Raw genomic sequence first — 24,104 nt, 5'->3', positions numbered from 1 at the left:
TATTTTTTTAGGTCAATACACAGGAACATTTTATTTTATTTTTATTTATTTATTTTTATTTATTTATTTATTTATGGCTGTGTTGGGTCTCTGTTTCTGTGCGAGGGCTTTCTCCAGTTGTGGCAAGCGGGGGCCACTCTTCGTCGTGGTGCCTGGGCCTCTCACTATTGCGGCCTCTCTTGTTGCGGAGCACAGGCTCCAGACGCGCAGGCTCAGTAGTTGTGGCACATGGGCTTAGTTGCTCCGCGGCATGTGGGATCTTCTCGGACCAGGGATCGAACCCCTGTCCCCTGCATTGGCAGGTGGATTCTTAACCACTGTGCCACCAGGGAAACCCTGCCCCTTTCCCTCTTTTATAACCTGAATGGGAGCACACACTTGTGCATTTTGCTTTTCTCACTTAGTAGCTCTTGGAGCTCATTTTGTACAAATCACATCTGTAAAGTTATCTAATATTAAAGTTACTTAATATTTCAATATATGGTTGTGCCATAATTTATTCAACTAATCTATTGGTGGAATTGGGGTTTTCAGTTTTTTGGCTTTTATGAACACTGCTATGTGAATTTTCTTATATTTACATATGTATAAATACATATCTGTAAGATAAATTTCTACATTTGGCAAGATGTATCAGAAAGAAAAATGTAAATTGCCCTCCACAGGGGCTAGCAGTGTAGCTCTGTAATTAAAAAAAGGAAAAAAGGATGTGAGGGTTTAAATTTGAATACTTTCCAGGTGGTTTTCAGCAGCATGCTTTGGTGGAATCATAGTTTTTAGGAGGCTAAGTGGGGTTGCTGCATATTACATTCCTGCCTCTTCCCTCCCCCAGCTTTGGTTGTCTTCATTACATTCCTGCCTGGGAAGTCCTCCCAGTGACCTGGGTTAGGCATTAAGATCATGGGAATCCAAGATTTTCCCATGTCTTCCAGCATGTTTGTTCACAAGAACTGGAAAACTTCCTCCTTGCAGCAGGGGAATTTTAACCACTGTCAATTGCTGGAGAATCTTTCAACAATGTCCTTTGAATAGAAATGTGGTCAAGGAGGGGAAAGGTATCAGTAGGTCAAAAGGCAGGGATAATATCATACGGTAGTGTATTTCATAGCACTCAAAATACCTTCTCACTTGTTTACGGGAAGTAGGTAGGCAGAAAGGTGGAGTGACTTGCCCATTATCATATACATCAAGTAATGCCAGGGAGAGGGCTAGAATTCTGGATTTCTATGTTGGGATTGTTTTTGGCTTTAAGTGAAAGAAAATGTGACTTTAACAACCTATATGAAAAGAGTTTTATTGTCTAGAGGTAGGTGGTTGCTGATATTTGATCATCAGTGATCAATAGCTCAGTGATATCAGGGCCATTGTATGTTATTCTCTTGATCATTTACTCCTGTGTATATGATGGCTGCTATAGCTCTAGCCATTACATCTGCCTTCAAGGCAAGAAGAAAGCTGAAGGAAGAGGGCAGGAGCAAGGGCTGTAGCTGTATCAGGTAAGTACGAGTTTTCCTATGAATCCCTCAGCAGATTCTCATCATTCTCATTGGCCAGAACTGTCCCATGGCTACTCCAAGCTTGGAAGCTTGGCAATCAAGGAGGTGACTTCTGTTACAGTGCACTTCTTACTGTTTTGATGCTGTTCAATGAAAAGTATTTAATCATAACTTGACTTAAGCCACGTCATCTCTAATTTTCATCCTTTTTTCTTTTTAACTAATTTATTTATTTTTGGCTGCGTTGGGTCTTCATTGCTGCACATGGGTTTTCTCTAGTTGCAGTGAGAGGGGGCTACTCTTCGTTGCGGTGCACAGGCTTCTCATTGCTGTAGCTTCTCTTGTTGTGGAGCACAGGCTCTAGGCGCGTAGGCTTCAGTAGTTGCGGCACCCAGGCTCAGTAGTTGTGGCGCGTGGGCTTAGTTGCTCCACGGCAGTGGGATCTTCCCGGACCAGGGCTAGAACCCGTGTCCCCTGCATTGGCAGGCAGATTCTTAACCACTGCACCATCAGAGAAGTCCCTCTAATTTTCTTTATACTTATGGTTTATACTGTATAATTTAAATATTTATACTGTCTTATTTATTGAGTCTAATAGGACTCCTGTCTAGGTTTTAATTCCTTTGTGTCTGAGACTAGATCTACCTTTTGTATGAGACATATTGTCTCATCCTTGAATATTAGTGAGAAAGGAGCTCCGATATTATCAAGCCCACATTTATGACCTCTAGCAAGTGTGTAATATGAGTGGACTGCTAATAAATAGCTTATTGAGTTAAACTGAATAATGAAAGTAGAAATAGGGGAGAATGAAAACTTAGAAGGAGGATAATAAAGAATCCTCTATTCAGGGCAAAAGACTATGAAGAATGGATCTACTTGGAAAGAAATACCGTACTATTTTCTATGCAAACAGAGACTATAACTACATTAACATGCTTCTCTAATTCATAGGGTGAGAGGGCAGAACGATATAGGAAAAACACTGTGCTGAAGTTAGGGGCCTCAGTTCTAGATCTAATTCTGCTTTTATATAACTGTATGATATTGGGAAGTCTTTTAATCTCCCTTACCTTCAGCTTCCTCTTCTAGGATGGAAATAATAATTGATGCTTTAGAGGATTGTTGAGGGTTATTAAAATAGTACAATTTAGTACCTCATGGTGTCTGGCATGTATAATCACCTTTGGGAACTGTTTTTACCATAATCATTAGTAGTGTTGTGTGATCTTGGAGGACCCCGTTTCGCTTTAATTAATCTTTATCTATAAACTTAAAAAGTTAGGTGTTATTTAAAATTCCTCCCAATTCCAAAATGTCATATTTCTACATTAAGTTCCTCAGTCGGCACATTGTTATAAAGGTATCTGTGGAGTTGTGGCTTCAGTGAGTTCATAAGAGAGACCATGGGAGAATGAGGTTCTCTGGTGTATAGGTTGATGTCACTATATAAACTAAATATCTGTCAGAAAAAATTCCTTCTGAATTACCCAAGTCCACTGAGAGAAGCTAATGAAATGATGGCTAAACCACTGAGCAGCAATGAGGTTGGGTGGAATTAATCTCATGATTTATCTCACAGCCTAGGTATAGTGGTATAAAATAGAGAAAATGAGCACTGAGGGCTGTTAGTGCCCAGAAGAGAACGGGCACACCTCTCTGGTAATGCTAGTGGGTATTACTCTTCTGAGGAATGTTTTCACAGTATGTGTCAAGAGCCAGCAATTCCATCTTTAAGAATTTGTCTTGGGACTTCCCTTGGTGGTGCAGTGGTTAAGAACCCACCTACCAATGCAAGGGGACATGGGTTTGATCCCTGGTCTGGGAAGATCCCACATGCCAAGGAGCAACTAAGCCCGTGCACCACAACTACTGAGCCTGCGTGCCACAACTACTGAAGCCCGTGTGCCCTAGAGCCTGTGTGCCACAGCTACTGAGCCCATGCGCCGCAACCACTGAAGCCCACGCGCTCTGGGGCCTGCGTGCTGCAACTACTGAAGCCCGTGCACCTAGAGCCCGTGCTCTGCAACTAGAGAAGCCACCGCAAGGAGAAGCCCGCGCACCGCAATGAAGAGTAGCCCCCACTCGCCGCAACTAGAGAAAACCCAGCCACAGCAACAAAGACCAAATGCAGCCAAAAACCCCCACATGGGCTTCCCTGGTGGCGCAGTGGTTGAGAGTCCGCCTGCCGATGCAGGGGACACGGGTTCATGCTCCGGTCCAGGAGGATCCCACATGCCACGGAGTGGCTGGGCCCGTGGGCCGTGGCCGCTGGACCTGTGCGTCCGGAACCTGTGCTCCGCAGCGGGAGAGGCCACAACGGTGAGAGGCCCGCGTACCGCAAAAACAAAACAAAACAAAACAAAAAAACCCACAAAAACACAAAACATAAATAAATAATAAAAAAAAGAATTTGTCTTAAGGGAAGAATTAAGAATATGTACAGAAATTTAGCTACATGGTTATTCTTCTAGTAGTATCTTTAAAGTGAAAATATTGGGAAAATCCTAAAATAAGGGATAAGTAAATTGTGGTTGCTGATATATCTATATTTATTGACAAGGAATATGCTCACGATATGTGAAGCAAATTCAAAATGTCAATGATCCCATTTGAAAAAACAAAATGTGTGCGTGTGTGTGTGTGGAGAGAGAGAGAGAGAGATTGAGAGAGGTATCGTGTGTGTGTCTGGAGCAATGTGGCACTGTAGATTTTTATGAAAACTATTTTTGTGATCTAATTTTTTAAAATGGTCCATCCTATTTCTAAAATAAGGGCTTACAGAAAGGTACTTAGTTTAATAAATGTGTATGCAAGTTGTTACTGATATCTACTTCTCTTCCAAGATACAGAATACTTTTAAGTACATGTCATTTCATGGATGAAGACAAATGGCTCATTGGGTTTCATAGGGAAATTATTTACCAGTGAGTGTGGCCTTTCGGCTATTTTCCAGATTACTTCCAGCTATTTTCTTAACCATACAAGGCTGGAGTGGGGGCTGACTTTAAACCTACACAGGTTTCCACAGACAGAGGACACAGTACAGTACTTCTGTACAAAGTATGCTGAAGTAAGGATGGACCCATATCTTTGACATGTTTCTTTTACCTAATCTGCATGTTGTGCCGTTTATATACTTTTTTTTTCTTTTATGTGTTTTTTGAAGTCTTTCTCTTCATGCCCAGGAATAGTATTTTTATGAAAGTATTTCTAAAGAAAAAACCTGTACTTGGCAAAACTATATTGAGCTTTTACTATGTATGAGATACTGTTCTAAGCACCTTGATGGATGAGGTATACACAAGTGAGTAAAATTCATCCTTATCTACAGGAACTTAGCGTCTACTAGGAGAGACATTTGCATAGTTAACTAATATAAAATTAGATGGTATAAAAGCACTATGGCTTTGGAGAGGCAACAATTAGGTATGATAGGTGGAAACTGGGAAAGATTTTACAGAGAATTGGACTGGATTTGAATGATGAGTAAGATTTTGGTCAGTAGGTATAAAATTTAATGGTGTGTTTCAGAAATTGGGTTATTCAGGGCAGAGAGAAAGCACACTGGATGTGGAGGAGACTGGAAATGAGAAAACGGTAGATGGAGGAAAATAAGATAATGAATGTAAAACACCTAGCACAGTACATGGCATGTTGTAGGTATTCATCAAATTTGACCTCTTTCTAATTCCAATATATTTACCTCAAGGAGTGTCTTCAAGTTACTGAAAAAGCGAAGTTAACTATTAGTGTGATTTGAAAAGTAAGGCATACTGCCCAGGTGATTTTCAGAATTGCAAATGTGATCATAAAAGCAAAGTAATTGTTAGGCAATCAGTACCTTAGATAAATGTGCCACCAAATTTCTGAACTATTTCTTTCCTTAGGAGGTGACCTATTGAGAAACAAACACTGGGCAAACCTGCTGTTCTGCACCAAGGGTGGGAAAAATGTCACAAGTTACAACCTCCTATTCCTATGATGCTCCAACAGACTTCATCAATTTTACATCTTTGAATGATGAGGAAGATACCCAAAACATAGATTCCTGGTTTGGTAAGTATCTGCTTTCTCTGGCTGTTTTAAGGGTTAGTGACTTGCTTTGTGCTGGAGACCTTTCAAAAATAGAAGGGATTGTAGATAACCAAAATATAAATTCCTGCGCTTCCCTGGTGGTGCAGTGGTTAAGAATCCGCCTGCCAATGCAGGGGACATGGGTTTTAGCCCTGGTCCAGGAAGATCCCACATGCTGTGGAGCAACTAAGCCTGTGCACCACAACTACTGAGCCTGCGTGCCACAGTTACTGAAGCCTGTGTGCCTAGAGCCCATGCTCCACAACAAGAGAAGCCACTGCATTGAGAAGCCTGCACACTGCAACGAAGAGTAGCCCCTGCTCGCCGCAACTAGAGAAAGCCTGCGTGGAACAACGAAGAACCAACGCAGCCAAAAATAAATAAATTTATAAAAATAAATAAATTTAAAAAATATAAATTCTTTTCTGCACCAAGATACTTTGTCATCCACGATATGATAGAAATAATCGAGACGCCCAGTATTTTGGGAATAGACTCTCAGTAGAAATCAATGTTTTCCAGTTAAGAATGACAAATATTTAAGCTTTAGGGACATATGGTAAAATCTAGATGAAACAAAGTTGAGTGAAGTTCTAGGACATGTCTGTAGTGATGGCAGTCACATAAAAACTTGCTCTACTGTCACTGGGCATAGAGTATAATATTACAACTGAAATGGGATGTTGACAGTCTTACTCAGATTTCCTCAGTTTGATTTGTATTTGTATTTTTTATTTTTATTTATGTGTATTAAATTCTATGCAATTTTATCACCTGTGTAGGTTTGTTGATCTGCCACAGTCAAGATATCAAACAGTTCTAACATCACAAGGATCCTGTGCTGCCCTTTTATAACTATACTCATCTCCCTCTTGCTGCTTCTCCCCAGTTCTTTTTTTTTTTAGTTTTTGGCCCCACCACACAGCTTGAGGGATCTTAGTTCCCCGACCAGGGATCGAACCTGTGCCCCCTGCAGTGGAAGCAGGGAGTCCTAACCACGGGACTTCTAGGAAATTCCCCCCAGTTCATTTTTAAATGGAGGGATTATGCTACTCAGAACCCAATCTCCAAATAGAGATAGGATTGCCTGATGTTGGGGCAGGTGATATGACACAAACTTTGACACCAGGTCAACAAATAAGGATGTGGTTTTGTTTTTATATTACATTGGAATAATATCTGAGCCCAGTGATATGTGAGGCTAGTATTTGCTGGGGCTCCTTCATTTTCTTCTATCTCATGTCCTTATCCTCCTCATTAAGAGAAATCAGTATGTGATGGGGGATAGAAATTAGTCCATTGCAGCTATACTTAACACTTATAATGCAGTGTCCAAATGTGATGGCATATTCCATTCTCTTGGAAAAGGATTCTAATAAAATCCAGTGGGTATCCTGAGAGGAGGGGTCTTTTGGGCGTGGTGTAGGACGAAGGGTGGATAAGACGGCCAGCTGCCATACAGAAGTCTTCCCCATGCCCTTGGCCCACAGAAACCCTGAGGAAATAGCTGAGTTGTCTATCTCTTTTTCCAAGTTTTTCTTGAAAACAAGAAAGGAAATATTAATATAACAATACTATTAGATACAGTTTAGAAGAAAAAATGGATCCCACTATTTTTTTCAAAATCACCTTAGTTCTAATATATTACTTTCTAATTTTCTTCCAAATAATCAAATCTTTTTACACAGTTTTGCAATCAGAGTGTACATTCACAGAGTTATTGCTGAGGCTCGCTACATTCCTAAAATTTCTATCAGTAGGCTGTTGGTAGAACACACTTTTCACTGTTTTGCATTGGCTTTTGGGCGCAGCAGAACCTAAGATAAAATTCCTTAAGAGAGCCTAACTCTGTTCCATACTCATACACCCAACACTCTCCTAGTTGAGGAAGAACCTCAACACAATTAGACTATCAGATGTCCCTTGTAAGCCTTGCAGGTCTTGCTGGATACAGTTTTCTTTAAGAGGAACATGCTGTATTTAGGTGGTAGATAAGACCAGTTTATGCTTGTGTGGTCCTGAATGTGTATCAAGCAAAGATAAGGAGCTATTCACAATGCAGAGTCTGCACTTCTTTTCTATAATACATTGTTCAGTGTTGCCAGTGTTTTAGTGATAGTTTTTGCAGTCGCTGTCTCTGACATATAATATGTACTTATTCCTTTTTGATCACTAGGACTTTGCTGGTACTTGCAAATGAGTTAGAAGTATACTGGTAGGAGGCTTTATTTAGGCCCCATATTAGGTGTATGGCACTAATTTATTTTGCATTCTTTGCTGATTGTTTACACGATGGTGATTTTACCTTTTCACAGAAGAGAAGGCCAATTTGGAGAATAAGTTTCCTGGGAAGAATGGTACAGGAGGGCTTTTTCAGAGCAAAACTCCTCTGAGAACAGCTAATCTTCAGCAAGATGTCACACCTTTGAGACCAGGTAAGAAAGAACATCTTAGAAAAAAGCTGCTTGGCAGAATGGTCGAACAGTATATTAGGAACCTGAGGGATCTGGGGAAATTACCTAAATGATGTATCCCTTGGATTTTAATTGGTGAAATGTGTTAATTCATTTATTCATTTCATGGTGAACGTGAAACTAATGATGTGCTGCATTCTTCTTTTTTTTTTTCCAGTCTTTTGGAAATTAAGCTAACATAGAATTTTATTGCCAGATATATAACTATTTTGTTTTTATGACTAGATTTAATGTAACCTAACCTCGGTCTGGCTGGGAAACAAAACAGCAGGAGGGAAGAATGTACTGCTTGCTAATTGTACAAGAATTCTTTGAGTCATGTATCTGATTTTAAAAGATGATTGACACTTAAACTAATAGTTACTAAATCTGCAAGATACTGTCTATTTGATTAAAACAAAAAAGTATTCTTTAAATCCTCAAAAATGATTCTTATTTTGAAATAGTAGCTATATTTAGATATAATTCACATCATACAATTCACCTGTTTAAAATGTACATTTCAATGTTTTTTCATATATTCACAGCATAGTTGTGCAGTCATCACCACAATCAGTTTAGAACATTTGAAAATTAATCTTATGGGTAAATCTGAAACTAGCCTCAGTCACACCAATAACTAGAGGGCCATATCAGAAAATAGCTCTTTTCAGTGAACTTGTGTAGTTTGCAGAGTCTGAGTTGCTAGGCTGACTTTTTTATTTTTATTTTTAATAGAACCTCCTCATAAGTAAACTCTGGAATTCACATGTACTCTTTCTGTTGTTGTTGTTGTTGTTGTTGTTGGGGGTAGGAGTTTATTAATTAATTTATTTATTTTTGCTATGTTGGGTCTTCGTTTCTCTGTGAGGGCTTTCGCTAGTTGTGGCAAGCGGGGACCACTCTTCATTGCAGGTGCGCGGGCCTCTCACCGTTGCGGCCTCTCTTGTTGCAGAGCACAGGCTCCAGACGCGCAGGCTCAGTAGTTGTGGCTCACGGACCTAGTTGCTCCATGGCATGTGGGATCCTCCCAGACCAGGGCTCGAACCCGTGTCCCCTGCATTAGCAGGCAGATTCTCAACCACTGCGCCATCAGGGAAGCCCCCTAGGCCGACTTTCAAATAGTTCATTCATGAGTACAAGTGATATCTATTGAATTTGGGATCTGGACAAGGATCCTGAACTTTTACATCCATCTTTCTTGCATAAGAGGTTAGAACTACGTGCACGTTTCACTTGAGGTGCTTAGAAGTGTGGCAGATTTTCTGTTGCTTTGATGGTCTTTGTGCTCTTCTTGAATTGAAAGAGGATGCGATGTACCTAGTTTGTCTGGACCACTTTCAGTTTAAGACTGTTATATCAGCAGTAAGCCCCAGAGCAAGAGACCTCTGCATGGCCCATCATGTGGTAAAGACCATGTACACTGCTTCCATGCATGTATACCCCTTGGGCCCCACAGTCTTTTTGTTCTTTGTTAGCACACATTCTTACCTGTCTCAGTGCTATTCCCTCTGCCTTGAATACCTTTAATCTAACTGAGAAGTCCTTACTTATCATTCAAGTTCCAGCTCAAATATCTTTTTTTCTCTAATTGATTCCCCTTATCTGTGTTCTCAAAGCACTTTTCAGACCTCTATTTTGATTTCAACTTTCTATTGTGTTGCTAGTACAAACAAATACAATTAATTTTTCTATGTCGATCTTATATCCTACAATCTTCTAAACTCAGTAGTGTTTGTATCTTTTTTGTAGATTCCATCAGATTTCTACAAAGGTGATTATGTTATCTGCCTTTTGTTTCTTTTTCTTTCTTGCATACTGCACCTTTAGTAGGATGCTGAATAGGAGTAGAGAAGTAGACATGCTTGTTTTATTCCTGATCTTACGGCAAAAACATTCAGGCTTTCACCATTAAGTATGATGTTAACTGTAGTTTTTTCATAGATGCCCTTTATCAGGCTGAGGAATTTCCCTTCTATTCCTATTTTGCTGATAATTTTTATAGTAATGGAAGCTAGATTTTCTCATATGCTTTTTCTGCATTTATTAAGAAGTTTACATGAATTTTTTTCTTTTATTCTTTAACTATGCTCAGTTATGCTGATTTTCCAATTTTAAGCCAACCTTTCATTTCTGGGATGAACCCCCAGTTGGTCAGGATGGTATTTTTCTTTTTATATATATTTTAGGTTCAGTTTGCTACATTTTTTTGTTAAAAATTTTTTCATCTATGTTCATGAGGAATAATGATCTGTAGTTTTCCTTATGATGCCTTTGTTTGATTTGATAGAGTAATGTTGGCCCTAACTCTATAAATATTGCCTTCTCTTCATTTCTCTGGAAGAATTTGTGTAAAATAGATATTACATCTTTCTTAAATGTTTGGTAGAATTCACCAGTGAAGCCGTCTGGGTCTGGAGTTTTCTTTGCAGGAAGGTTTTTAACTAAAAATTCAATTTCTTTAACAGATACCGATTATCTGTTTCTTCTTGAATAAGCTTTGGTAGTTTGTTTTTCAAGTAATTTGTCTGTGTCATCCAAGTTGTTGAATTTATAGGCAAAAAGTTGTTCATAATGTTTCCTTATTATCCTTTTGATACTTATAAATTCTGTAGTGATATCACCTCTTTCATTTCTGATATTGGTAATTTGTGTCATCTCTCTCTATTTTCCTAATCAGTCTGGCTAAAGATTTATCAGTGTTAATAATCTTCTCAAAGAACCAGCTTTTGGCTTCATTGGTTTTGTTTTTGTTTATTCCTATTGTTTTTCTGGTTTTTATTTCATTGATTTCCATTCTGTTCTTTATTATTTACCTTCTATTTACTTTGGGTTTCAATATATATATAAAGTTTCTTAAGGTGGCAGCTGAAGCCATTGATTTGAAATCTTTCTTCTTTGTTAATGTGTTTACTGCTGTAAATATCCCCTAAGTACCTCTTTAGCCACATCCCATAAATTTGAAATGCTGTTTTTTTTTTTCATTCCATTCAAAATACTTTTAATTTCCCTTTTGAGATCTTTGACCTGTGTGTTTTTTTTGTTTGTTTTTTTAATTTTGGCTGCGCGGGCTTCTCTAGTTGTGGTGCACAGGCTCTCTAGTTGTGCTGCATGGGCACCAGAGCACGTGGGCTCAGTAGTTGTGGCGTGTGGGCTTAGTTGCCCAGCGGCCCATGGGATCTTAGTTCCCAGACCAGGGATCAAACCCACGTCCACTGCATTGGAAGGCGGATTCTTAACCACTGGACCACCAGGGAAGTCCAGACCTATGTGTTTTTTTTAATTGCAATATAATTGACTTATAACATCGTGTAAGTTTAAGATGTATGGAGTGTTGATTTGATGCATTTATATAGTTCAATGTAATTAATACCTCTATCATATCACATAATTATCATTTCTTTTGTGATGAGAACAATTAAGATCTAGTCTCATCAACTTTGAAGTTCATAATACAGTATTGTTGATTATAACATTTATGCTATGCATTTAGATCTCCAGGACTTAATTTATCTACTAGTTGCTAGTTACCTGTGTGTTATTTAATTTCCAAATATTTGGGGTGGGGGTGGTCCAAAAATCTTATCTGTTATTGATTTCTTGGGGGATTTCCACTGTGGTGGAAGGACATACTTGTATGACTTGAACTCTTTTAAACGTATTGAGACTTGTTTCATGGCCCAGAATATGGTCTGTCTTGGTAATTGTACTTGGGTGTACTTAAAAAAAAAATGTGTATTCTGCCGTCATTGGGTGGAGAGTTACATAAATGTCAGTTGGGTCAAGTTGGTTGATAGTGTTGCTCAAGACTTCTGTTTCCTTATTGATCATCTATCTGATGGCTCTGTCCATTATTAAAAGTAGGGATACTGAAGTCTTCAACTATTATTGCCGAATTGGCTATTTCTCCCTTGAGTTTTGTCAGTTTTTGCTTCGGGTATCTGGATCTCTGTTGTTAGGTATGTATATGTTTGTAATTGTTACATCTTCATGATAATTTGACCACAACGTATTTTTGTAAATGAAGTCTTATTGGAATACAGCCATGCTCATTTGCTTATATATTATTTGTGGCTGTTATAATCTTACTGATTTTTCTGTCAACTTGTTCTATCAATTAGAGAGAGAGGTATTGAAATTTTAGACTATAATTGTGGATTTGTTTATTTCTCCTTATAGTGGTATGTGGTATGGATAAAGAAGATATGGTATCCCACTTGATCATGGTGTATGATCCTTTTAATATATTGTTGGATTTGGTTTGCTAACATTTTGTTGAGGATTTTTGCATCTATGTTCATCAGTGATATTGGCCTTTTTTATGATACCTTTGTCTGGTTTTGGTACCAGGGTGATGCTGGCCTCATAGAATGAGTTTGGAAGCATTCCTTCCTCTGCAGTTTTTTGGAATAGCTTGAGAAGGATAGGTGTTACCTCTTCTAAATGTTTGGCAGAATTCACCTGTGAAGCCATCTGGTTCTGGACTTTTGTTTGTTGGGAGTTACTTTTAAATTATGGATTCAATTTCATTGCTAGTAATTGGTTTCTTCGTATTTTCTATTTCTTCCTTGTTCAGTCTTAGGAGATTTTACATTTCTAGGAATTTGTCCATTTCTTCTAGGTTGTCCATTTTATTGGCATATAGATGGTTGTAGTAATCTCCTATGATCCTTTGTATTTCTGTGGTGTGAGTTGTAACTTCTCCTTTTTCATTTCTGATTTTATTGATTTTGGCCCTCTCTCTTTTTTTCTTGAAGAGTCTGGCTAAAGGTTTATCACTTTTATTTATCTTCTCAAAGAACCAACTCTTAGTTTCATTGATCTTTTCTATTTTTTTTAGTCTCTATTTCACTTATTTCCGCTTATTCATTTCTTTCTGCTCTGATCTTTATGATTTCTTTCCTTCTACTAACTTTGTGTTTTGTTTGTTCTTCTTTTTCTAGTTCCTTTAGGTGTAAGCTTAGGTTGTTTGAGATTTTTCTTGTTTCCTGAGGTAAGCTTCTATTGCAATAAACTTCCCTCTTAGAACTGCTTTTCCTGCATCCCATAGATTTTTGTGTTTTTGTTTTCATTTGTTTCCAGGTATATTTTGATTTCTTCTTTGATTTCCTCAGTGATCCATTGGTTGTTTAGTAGCATATTGTTTAGACTCCATGTGTTTTTGTTTCTTGCAGTTTTTTTCTTATAGTTGACTTCTAGTCTCATAGTGTTATGGTCAGAAAAGATGCTTAATATGATTTCAGTTTTCTTAAAGTTACCGAGGCTTGTTTTGTGGCCTAGCATGTGATCTATCCTGGAGAATGTTCCATGTGCACTTGGAAAGAATATGTATTTTGCTGCTTTTGGATAGAATGTTTTCTCTTTATATATATGGTCTAATATGTCATTTAAGGCCAGTGTTTCCTTACTGGTTTTCTGTCTGGATGATCTGTTCATTGATATAAGTGGGGTGTTAAAAATCCCCGACTGTTATTGTGTTACTGTCAATTTCTCCCTTTCTGTCTGTAAATATTTGCTTTCTGTATCTAGGTGGTTCTCTGTTGGGTGCATATATATTTATAATTGCTATATCTTCTTCTTGGATTGATTCCTTGATCATTATGTAGTGTACTTCTTTGTCTCTTGTAACATTCTTTGTTTTAAAGTCTATTTTGTCTGATATCATTATTGACACCCCGTTTTCTTTTGATTTCTATTTGCATGGAATATTCTTTTCCATCTCCTCACCTTCAGTCTGAGTGTGTCTTTAGATCTGAAGTGAGTCTCTTGTAGGCAGCATATATATGGGTCTTGTTTTTGTATCCATTCAGCCACTTTGTGTCTTTTGATTGGAACATTTAGTCCATCTGCATGTAAAGTAATTATTGATATGTATCTACTTATCACCATTTTGTTAATTGTTTTGGGGTTGTTTTTGTATGTCAGGTTTTTGTTCCTTTGTTCTTTTTTTGTTCTCTTCCCTTGTGGTTTGATGACTGTCTTTAGTGTTATATTTGGATTCCTTCTCTTTTTGTGTGTGTATCTATTATAGATTTTTGGTTTGTGATTACTGTGAGGTTTATATTTATCAATCTGTATATCTCTGATTATTTTAAGTTGCTGATCTCATAATTTCAAATGCATTTTAACAACCCTGCATTTGTACTCTCCTCCCCGTATGATTACTGTTTTGACATCATATTTTACATCTAATTGTTTTGTGTATCCCTTAACTGCTTATTGTAGATACAGATGATTTTACTACTTTTGTCTTTTAACCTTCCTATTAGCTTTGTATGTGGTTGATTTACTACTTTTACTGTATATTTGCCTTTACCAATGAGATATTTCCTTTTGTAATGTTCATGTTTCTAGTTGTGGTCTTTTCTTTTTCACTTAGTGAAGTCCCTTTAACATTTCTTATAAAGCTGCTTTTGGCAGTGCTGAATTCTTTTAGCTTTTGCTTGTCTGTAAAACTTTTGATGTGTCCATCAAATCTGAATGAGAGCCTTGCTGGGTAAAGTATTCTTGGTTGTAGGTTTTTCCCTTGCATCACTTTAAATATATTGTGCCACTGCCTTCTGGCCTGCAGTTTCTGCTGAAAAGTCAGCTGATAGCCTTATGGGAATTTCCTTGTATGTAACTTGTTGCTTTTTCCTTGCTACTTTTAATATAGAATTGCAGCTTAAAAGATTTTTTCTTGGGCTTCCCTGGTGGTGCAGTGGTTGAGAGTCCGCCTGCCAATGCAGGGGACGCGGGTTCGTGCCCCGGTCTGGGAGGATCCCACATGCCGCGGAGCGGCTGGGCCCGTGAGCCATGGCCGCTGAGCCTGCGCGTCCGGAGCCTGTGCTCTGCAGCGGGAGAGGCCACAACAATGAGAGGCCCGCATAACGCAAAAAAAAAAAAAAAGATTTTTTCTTGACTTTTCTGAAGGCATCATTCTGTTATCTTTTATCGTCCTGTGTTACTGATGAGGAATTCAGCTTATCCTATTTTCCTTCCTTAGGTGATTTCTTTTTCTCTGTGGAAGCTTTCAGAATTTTATCTTTTTAAAATGTCATAAGAAGATGTTAAAAAAAAATGTCATAAGAATGTGTTTGGGATACTTTTTTCTGAGGTGATGCCTTGGGCTGGCAAATAGGCAGGGCCCTGGATACTTCATTTCTGCTTCAACCAAAGTAGCTTTTATAAATTGCTCTTCTGCATAAGATTTCACTGCTTAGGAGGGATACACACACACATACACACACAATTTGCAATCTAGAATTCTGTATTAAGTCATATATATACACATGTATCTCTCATCTCCAACTCATTTCTTTGGGATTTGAGTACTGACTAGTTTTTGCTCTCTTGCAGTTGACAACACTTATAACAAAGAGGCAGAAAAAGAAAACCTGGTGGAAGAGTCTATTCCAACAAATGCTTGTTCTTCTCTGAAAGTCAAAGGAACCACATCAAGAAATATTCTAGCTCAGCCTCAGAGGTAAGACTGTTTTGGTGTTCGGAAGTGGTGGTTATGTTAATAACGTTCAACGAAGAGTTACTGGAGCACCTACTATGTGTTCCATACTACATTAGACTCTTCGTGTTACCTTATTTAATCTTCATAACATTTATGAGTTGTAGGTAACATGCTTAATTTATAGATAAGGGCTCAGATGTACTAAGTTGCTTGCCCAAGGCAGATTTATTTCAGAGACAGGATTCAGACTGATCACTTTGGTTCCAAAGTCCTTGCTATTTGTGCTGTCAACATGGGTTGCCATTTACATTTATTTGTATGGATATGTGGCAGGTTTTTTTTTTTTTTCCTGTGTATAGGTTGTAAATAAACTTCATAAGGGCAAGTGTCATGTATCGTAGTACCTAACAGTGTCTTGCAGGAGCAAAGCTGAATAAAGTCTTGAGTGAAGGGGTGGATGGATGGGTGGGGTAAGCTGTACTCTTGGCACTAGGAACCTCTGAAAATCCAATGTCTTTGAATGTTGTATCAGTATCCTCTTTTTAACCAAAACAAAGCTGTTAGTCTTAATATTAGTTGCCTTCAGATGGCACTAATCAAAAGATTATTTGAATTAGATTTTTAAAAACTTTCACTTGGGAGTTCCTGGTGGTCCAGTGGTTAGGACTCAGCACTTTCACTGCTATGACCTGGGTTCAATCCCTGGTCGGGGAACTTAGATTCCACAAGCCACACAACATGGCCAAAAAAAAAAAAAAAAACAAAAACTTTCACCATCTAATAATTACCATTCACCCATAGAGTTTAAATTCCAGGACTGGGGACTTCCTTGGTGGTCCAGTGGCTAAGATTCCACGCTCTCTATGCAGGGGTCCCGGGTTGGTTTCCTGGCCAGGGAACTAGATCCCACATGCTGCAACTAAGAGTTCGTATGCCACAACTAAAGATTCCATATACCACAACTAAAAGAACCGTATGCTGCAGTGAAGATCCCAAGTGCCGCAACCAAGACCCGGTGCAGCCAAATAAACAAATAAATATTTAAAAATAAATAAATAAATTCCAGAACTATTTAATGCTTTATACTTTGATGTCAACAATATTGAGGAATGGCAGAGTATTTATAATACAATTGCTCAGAAGTAATGAAATTACCCTTTACAAACCCTCATGCTGGTGTAAGGGGATCACCTTTTGAAGATGGTATCATACATGCTTATTTTAATCTTTTCTGGTGAAGAAACCCCTTTTAATTGAAAAATTCTGTGAGATTCAACCAGCTATCACAGGAAATTTAAGAGATTGCTACAGGTTGATTCTGTGGTTTCTGTTCCATGTTTAGATTGTTAAGTCCCTATGGAAAAGGGACCCAGTATCCTATAGATTCCTTCAGAGTCCAAGATAGTGCTAGTGTCTTGGCTTCTGCATTTTGAATATGTATATTACTAAAATTGCCCCACATTCTGAATGAATTTTTGAATGCTTTTTGGAAATGATGGTATGACAGAAAGCCAGCTGTTCACAGAATTAGAAGATCTGAATTGTTTTTGTTTCATTTGTTTTAAAGGCAGGTATCTACTACTCAAAACCTTAGTTTACTGAGAATAACCGTCTCTCTCAGGCTTATTGCAAGAAATGGCCAAATAGGATAACATGTGGTAGTAGTTTGTAAATGAGACTGCATTATGAAAATGCATAAAGAGGTAAAACATTAGTGCCATTTATCTTAGATCTCAGATTTATCTTAGTCTAGGGATGCCTAATCTAGAAAAGAAGAGCAGATGGAATAGGAAGGTATAGATAATCATACAAATTTCCTACTATTTTCTTCTCACATGATTTTGATGGATAAGCTAAAAGATGGCTAAAACTCCTTTGACTCAGAATAGTTAAAAGTCAATAAGGCCTTAATAAGTCTATAATAATAATTTTTCCATGCAGGTGTTGCTTTACCACATATATTTTAAAAATAAATTTATTTATTTTTGGCTGTGTTGGGTCTTTGTTGCTGTGCGTGGGCTTTCTCTAGTTGTGGCGAGCGGGGCTACTCTTTGTTGCAGTGCATGGGCTTCTCATTGCGGTGGCTTCTCTTGTTGCGGAGCACGGGCTCTAGGCGTGTGGGCTTCAGTAGCTGTGGCTCGAAGGCTCTAGAGTGCAGGCTTAGTAGTTGTGGTACACGGGCTTAGTTGCTCCGCAGCATGTGGGATCTTCCCGGACCAGGGCTTGAACCCGTGTCTCCTGCATTGGCAGGCAGATTCTTAACCACTGCGCCACCAGGGAAGCCCCACATATATGTTTTAATTTTTATAGTCTCATCCCTTAGCAACTTCTCCCTAAAGACATTCAGCAATTCTTCTCTTGACTTTATAATATCATTGTATATTGAATTTAAGTAGTGGTCCAAAATGGCCATGTCTTCATGTATGTTGCCTTCTTTCCTTCTAATTTTTAATGAAACTCTGTCCATTTAAAAAAATTAACTAATTTTAATTTTTTAATTTGTATTTTTCTGATGACTGATGATGTTGATCACATTTTCATTTGATTACTGGCCATTCATATATCTGCATATACAGTTGTTTTTTTAGAGAAAATGTTAGTGGTCAGCCAAGACCGAGTAGAGTTTATACTGAGGCTTAAGTGTTCATCCTCTCTGGTTCTCTTGCTTCTCATTTTGCCTCTAAGTTTCCAATTGTTTTGCCAGCCCTAATGTTTGTCTTCTGATACCTAAAGCTAGTAAGACTTTAGCTGTGTGCCATTCTACTATATACACATTGGGGAATGCACTGAATCAAATAAAAACCAGTGAACTCACCAGTGTCTTACCTAGTGCATTTACGTCTTTTAAGGATGGACACCTCACCAGTTTCTGCTTTTTCACTGGGCCCCCCAGTCTCCTCTAAACATGCATAGTTAGCATATATAGTAATACATAGGAATTTGTGCAGAGTTTTGGCTCAGACTTTGGGTGATACCTTTTCTGTAGCTCTTTCACTACGGGGACTTTCCTCCTATTTCCAGCTGCTGTACTGGCCTGAATTCTATCTTCCGTTATCTACAGCCAATGAGATTAGAGTTTTCTGCTGCTGGAGCTGCCGCATTTGGGGTGTGCCCTCAGGCAAAAAAGCTACTAACTCATAACTCTTAACCTTTGTAGTTGCTTTTCATGGATAAATGTTTCTCTTTTTTCTGCCTGCTTTTGGTCACTTTTCAGTGCCTTCAAGTAGTCATATTTTTATATATTGTGTACATTTTGTAATAATATGCAAGAAGATTTGCATGATAAATGCACTCTGTATTACTCCATGTAATTGTTTTTATGAGTACTTTTAGAGATTGATATGAAAATATTTGCAGGTGAAAGATCTGAAATTTGGGATTTGCTTCAAAAGCTAGGCGGGCGTGGATGGAGGGAAAATTGACAGTGTGATTGGCTATAAGTTGAAATTTTTAAAGCTGAATGATGAGTAGTACCTGGTGGTTCATTATATTATTCTCTTCACTTTTTACTAAGTTTTAAATTCTTTATGATAAAGATTTAAAAATTAGGTACTCTATGCAATCTAATAAAAATTTGAATATATACTAATACATCTTAAGACTTGAGAGAAATTAAACAAGATCTAAATAAATGGCAGGATGTAACCATGTTCATGGTTTGAGAGACTCAGTAATGTAAATATGTCAAATCTCCTTATCTGATGTATAGATTCAACGCAATCTCTACAAAAATCCTAAAGGTTTTCAGTTTGGACATTGATAAATTGATGCTAAAATTTATACAGAAATGCAAAGGTCCAAGAATAGTCAAAATACTTTTGAAGTGTCTAGTAGATAGCAATATTATAAAGACTTTGTGGTATTACCCAAGGATAAATGAGACCAATGGAATCAAATAAAAGCTTACTCTCTCATATATGGACACAATATATGACAAATGTGGTACTGCAGACCTTTGGGGAGAGGGTGTTTTTATTTTTCCCCCTTCAATAAACAATGATTGGACAATGGATAGCCACATAAAACAAAATGAGAATTAGCCCCTACCTCACTCCATAGAAAACAGACAGTACAAGGTGGATTGTAGATCTAAATGTGAAAGCTGAAGCTCATGTAAGGAAATATAGGAGAATATCTTCATGACCTTGGAATAGGGAAAGATTTCTTAAATAGAATCCACACAGGAAAACACTGACATGCTTTTAGGGAAGGAGGTTGTTGTATTTGAGCATATTTGTCTAATCAGATGATACCATAAGGAGAGTGAAAAGCCAAGCCTCAGATTGGGAGGAGATGTTTGTAACACTAAAAACCTACAAAGGGCCTCATATTCACAGAATATAAAGAATTCCTACTAATCAATTAGAAAAGGATTGACAATACAGTAGAAAACAACCAGGAGACTTAACTAGCACTTCATGAAAGAGGATGGCCAAATGGCCAGTTAACGTGTGAAAAGGTGCTCAGTCTCACTGGGAAAAGCAAATTAAAACCACAATGAGTTTTTACTCTATACCAATTTATATGATTAAAATTAAGTCATCCGACAATACTAACTGTTTTGGAGAATGTAGAGCAGTGTAGACTTTGTAAATTAGTCAGTGTAAGCATAAATTGGTACAAGCACCTTGGAAAATAACTTTAGTTGATAAACCAATGTCTATCGGTGACCTAGCAATCTTACAACTTAACATACCCAACAGCAATGTGTACATCAAGAGACATTATGTGAGAATCAACAGTAAGCTCGGTAAATAATGGTATGTTCCTACAATGAATGTTACACAGCACTGAAAGTCAGTGAATTCGAACTACGTGAGTCAGTGTGGTTGAATCTCACAAACATAATGTTGAGTAAAATAAACCAAGACAGAAAAAATGCTTGCAGTAGTCTGATTATTACGTAACGTTTTTTGTTTCCTTTCCAAACTAACAGACCATGTTTATGGAATGCATGTTTGTATGGTAAAATGATAAAGAAAAAGTAATCATTACTGTAAAAGTCAAGATAGCATCTGCTGCCAGTGTTTTGTTTCTTAGTCTATGTGGTGATTTCATGAGTCTTCACTTTGTAATCACTTAACTTAATTTTTGTTTTGTGTACTTTTTGTTATGTGTTATATATTTTAACAAAAATAGGGGACCATGGCTAAAAGAAAGTGGAGAAAATAAACACTTGGTAGTAAATTTCCAGGAGATCTGATTTCTAATTTTAAGTCTGACAGCAATTAGCTGTGTAACAGGGTCAAGTCACCTCATCTTTTTTTACTTTTACTCATACTTCCAAAAGGAGGGAGTTGTACTAGGTGATTGCCAGTGCTTTTTTACAAAATTAAATCAGCTCTATTGAGGTCTAATTTACAAACACCAATGCACTTAAGTACCAACATTTTATGGTGAATTTTCAAAAACGATCAGTAAGACGAGAAGGTATTAGATTTTTAGAGCAGAAATAATACCACTTTTTATAGCCCTTTGTAGTTTGACATATTTTCACATTTCTGAGGAGTATTTGCATATATAGTAGATGTATTCATTACAAATAAGTTTTGTCAATTCTTCTACCATAGAAGATCTCTTAGACTCTCTGCTCAGAAGAATTTGGAACAGAAAGAAAAACACCATGTACAAATGAAAGCCAAGAGATGTGCTACTCCTGTAATCGTCAATGAAATTCCACCCTCCAAAAAAATGAGAGTGTAAGTAGCCACAGCTTCTGTCTGTTGACATAGATTTTTACTCCGTTTGCTCCTATGGTAATGGCAAGCAGAATACGTGGTGCTTGTTCTTATTTTTATCAGTTAGGAATGTATTTTGCTGAAGGTAATAAGACCTCTCTATTTAACTAGAGAGGTTTAAAGAATAGTGATTTATTTGCTTCACAGAAGTCTGAAAGTAGTTTGCTTTGGTTCAATGACATCTCTTTGAGTCTTAGGGGTTTTTTTCATACTTGTTGCTCAAGATGGCTGCTCTGTGTTTCTTAGCTTCTTCTTAGTGCTTGTTGCCTCATTATCTGAAGATAGCTACTATATCTCTAGGTATCATATCCATGTTTGAGAGAAGAAGAAGGGTCTGGCAAAGAAAGAGGGGCAGCACCCATATCAGGAAAGTGAAGTATTTTCCAGAAACGCTTATGTTATGCCTCAGTTGACTGAACTGTAAATTAGATCCCCTCTAGTTGCAGTAGAGACCGTTGAAGCAAGTACAATACTTTTGCCTTCATACATTGCTGCCCCAAGCAAAATTGGGGTTCTGTTAATAAGAAAGAAAGTAGAATAAATATTGAGAAGACAACTAGCTGTCTGGCATTTGTTCATTTGATGATGAGCAGTTGGAATCTCTTCCTACCCTCCTGAACCATCACCAGACAGCTCTTACCTGACTTCTATTGGCATTCTCAAAGTTTACCCATTGTAGCCATTGGTATATATGATCTGATGATACTATTGGAAGAATCTTGCTGTTGAAACATGGTTTTTGTCCTAAAGAATGAGAAAATTTAAGCCATGTGTGGTAGATCTGGGGAGGAGGGTAGAGCAGGATATGCTGTAGGGAATTGAGAGGATATTTTTTGTTCTTTTCAACTCAAGTTCTCACAATAAAAAGAAGCCAGAGGAAGAGGAAGAAGGCAGTGCTCATCAAGATACTTCTGAAAAGAATGAGTCTTCCCCAGAGAAAGCCAAGGGCAGACATACTGTGCCTTGTATCCCACCTGTAAGGTATGATTCTATCCTGAATTTCAGCTTTAGAGTCAGTAGAGTAAAATTACAAATGGGGGGGCTTCCCTGGTGGCGCAGTGGTTGAGAGTCTGCCTGCCGATGCAGGGGACACGGGTTCGTGCCCCGGTCCAGGAAGATCCCACATGCCGCGGAGCGGCTGGGCCCATGAGCCATGGCTGCTGAGCCTGCGCGTCCAGAGCCTGTGCTCCGCAACGGGAGACGCCACAACAGTGAGAGGCCCGCGTACCACAAAAAAAAAAAAATTACAAATGGGTACATCTACAGTCTGTTTGATGCACATGGAGCTTGGGAAACTCTGAAAGCCGTAACCATGGTAAGGTAAATTGTTTTATGTCCTTGTGGGTGCTTGAGTGTTACAGATTGAAAAAAATTAACTATTAAAACAAACGTAAAAGAAATATAGAAGGAAAAAGTTAGTGAAGGTTCTTACTACCTAAATTGAACAGTTTTTATTTTGCCAAGCTCCCTTCTGGACTTTACTCAAGTAAAATACATATTTTTACAATCAGTGTATAAGCAATCTTTGGGCTCTGCTTTATTCACTCGCTACGAGACTATTTTATTTTCTGTACTGCTACCAAATTTCACATTTACCCTTTTTTTTGATAGATTGTTAGCATTCTATCAGATTATATTTAACTATTTCCTGTTGAAAATGCTGTTTCCAATTTTTCACTATTATAAGGAGTCAATGAACATCTTTACAGGCAGATCCTTTTCTTTGACTAGCCTCCTCAGGATAAGGAAAGAGAAATTCCTTGATCTAAGATTATGGTCAGTTTTCTGGCTATTGATATTTATTGCTAATTTTATTTCCAAAATGAATGTGTGAATTTACAGTGCCATCAACTTTGAATGAATATTTTTATTTCCTTGTAGTCTCATCTGCATTGAATTTTTTTTTACTTTAAAAATTGTTTCAGGGGCTTCCCTGGTGGCGCAGTGGTTGAGAATCCGCCTGCCGATGCAGGGGACACGGGTTCGTGCCCTGGACCAGGAAGATCCCACGTGCCACGGAGCAGCTGGGCCCGTGAGCCATGCCCGCTGGGCCTGAGCGTCCGGAGCCTGTGCTCCTTAATGGAAGAGGCCACAGCAGTGAGAGGCCCGTGTACCACAAAAAAAAAAAAAAAAAAAAAAAATTGTTTCAAATTTAACTGATATGTTGATGGCATCAGATTATTTTAATTTTTATGTGTTTGCTGACAAGATTGTATAACTGTTATTGTAAGCATCTTTTCCAAAGTTCCTCTTGGGTGAATCATCTGTTTTCCTTTTCTATTTATGTATAAGTGGTCTTAGTGATGTTCTCATTACTAAGAATGGCTACTTTATTTTATTGTTATTGTTTTTTTAAGAATGGCTACTTTAAATTGAACTTTTGCTATGTGTCCAGTGTTTCAGAAACATTATCTGATTTAATAGTCACAAGTATTCTGTGAGAACAAGTATTCATATTACCCATTTTACATTGGAGAAAACTGAGGCTCACAGAGGTTAAATAGTTTTCTCAAGATCACATAGGCAGAAAATGAAACAACAGGGTTGGGATTTGCATTCTGGATGGCTTTACTCCTAAGTCTGTTCTCTATCACAGTATATATTTTATGTATATTAACCTCTTGCCATGTTTGTTGAAAATATTACTACTGGTATTTTAGTTTTAGTTTTTCTTGTGGCATAAAAGTTAATCATTATATAGTCAAATTTGTGGATATTTTATAATATCTTCTATAGTCTATTTTAGCTGTTTTTTCAGAAACTTTTTCAATATTTTGGAATAAATTTTGTATCTTTTTTTCATAGTGTTATCTAAGTTAATATCAATTTATTAGGTAATACTTTTTGGTTTTGATGGTTATTTTATCACAGGTTAAAAATCTAATCTATATAATGC

The 24,104-nt window shown here is 37.7% G+C and overlaps 1 protein-coding gene across 4 annotated transcripts in view; it reads left to right on the top strand.

Moving 5' to 3' along the window:
• The window catches only part of TPX2 (TPX2 microtubule nucleation factor), a 60,303-nt gene that overhangs the window by 9,360 nt on the left and 26,839 nt on the right, over positions 1 to 24,104 (top strand). For all 4 annotated transcript variants that reach the window (XM_060124559.1, XM_060124558.1, XM_060124556.1 and 1 more), the window contains exons 3-7: positions 5,387 to 5,555; positions 7,889 to 8,008; positions 15,365 to 15,491; positions 21,041 to 21,169; positions 22,061 to 22,189. In XM_060124559.1, coding sequence (XP_059980542.1) covers positions 5,450 to 5,555; positions 7,889 to 8,008; positions 15,365 to 15,491; positions 21,041 to 21,169; positions 22,061 to 22,189 — 611 coding nt within the window. In that variant the 5' untranslated portion in view covers positions 5,387 to 5,449. The remainder of the gene's footprint in view (positions 1 to 5,386; positions 5,556 to 7,888; positions 8,009 to 15,364; positions 15,492 to 21,040; positions 21,170 to 22,060; positions 22,190 to 24,104) is intronic.

Source organism: Lagenorhynchus albirostris, chromosome 15 (assembly GCF_949774975.1).
Source record: "Lagenorhynchus albirostris chromosome 15, mLagAlb1.1, whole genome shotgun sequence".
Classification (NCBI taxonomy): domain Eukaryota; kingdom Metazoa; phylum Chordata; class Mammalia; order Artiodactyla; family Delphinidae; genus Lagenorhynchus; species Lagenorhynchus albirostris.
Note: the sequence above shows the minus strand (reverse complement) of the source record. Positions and strands in the feature narration are given on the sequence as shown.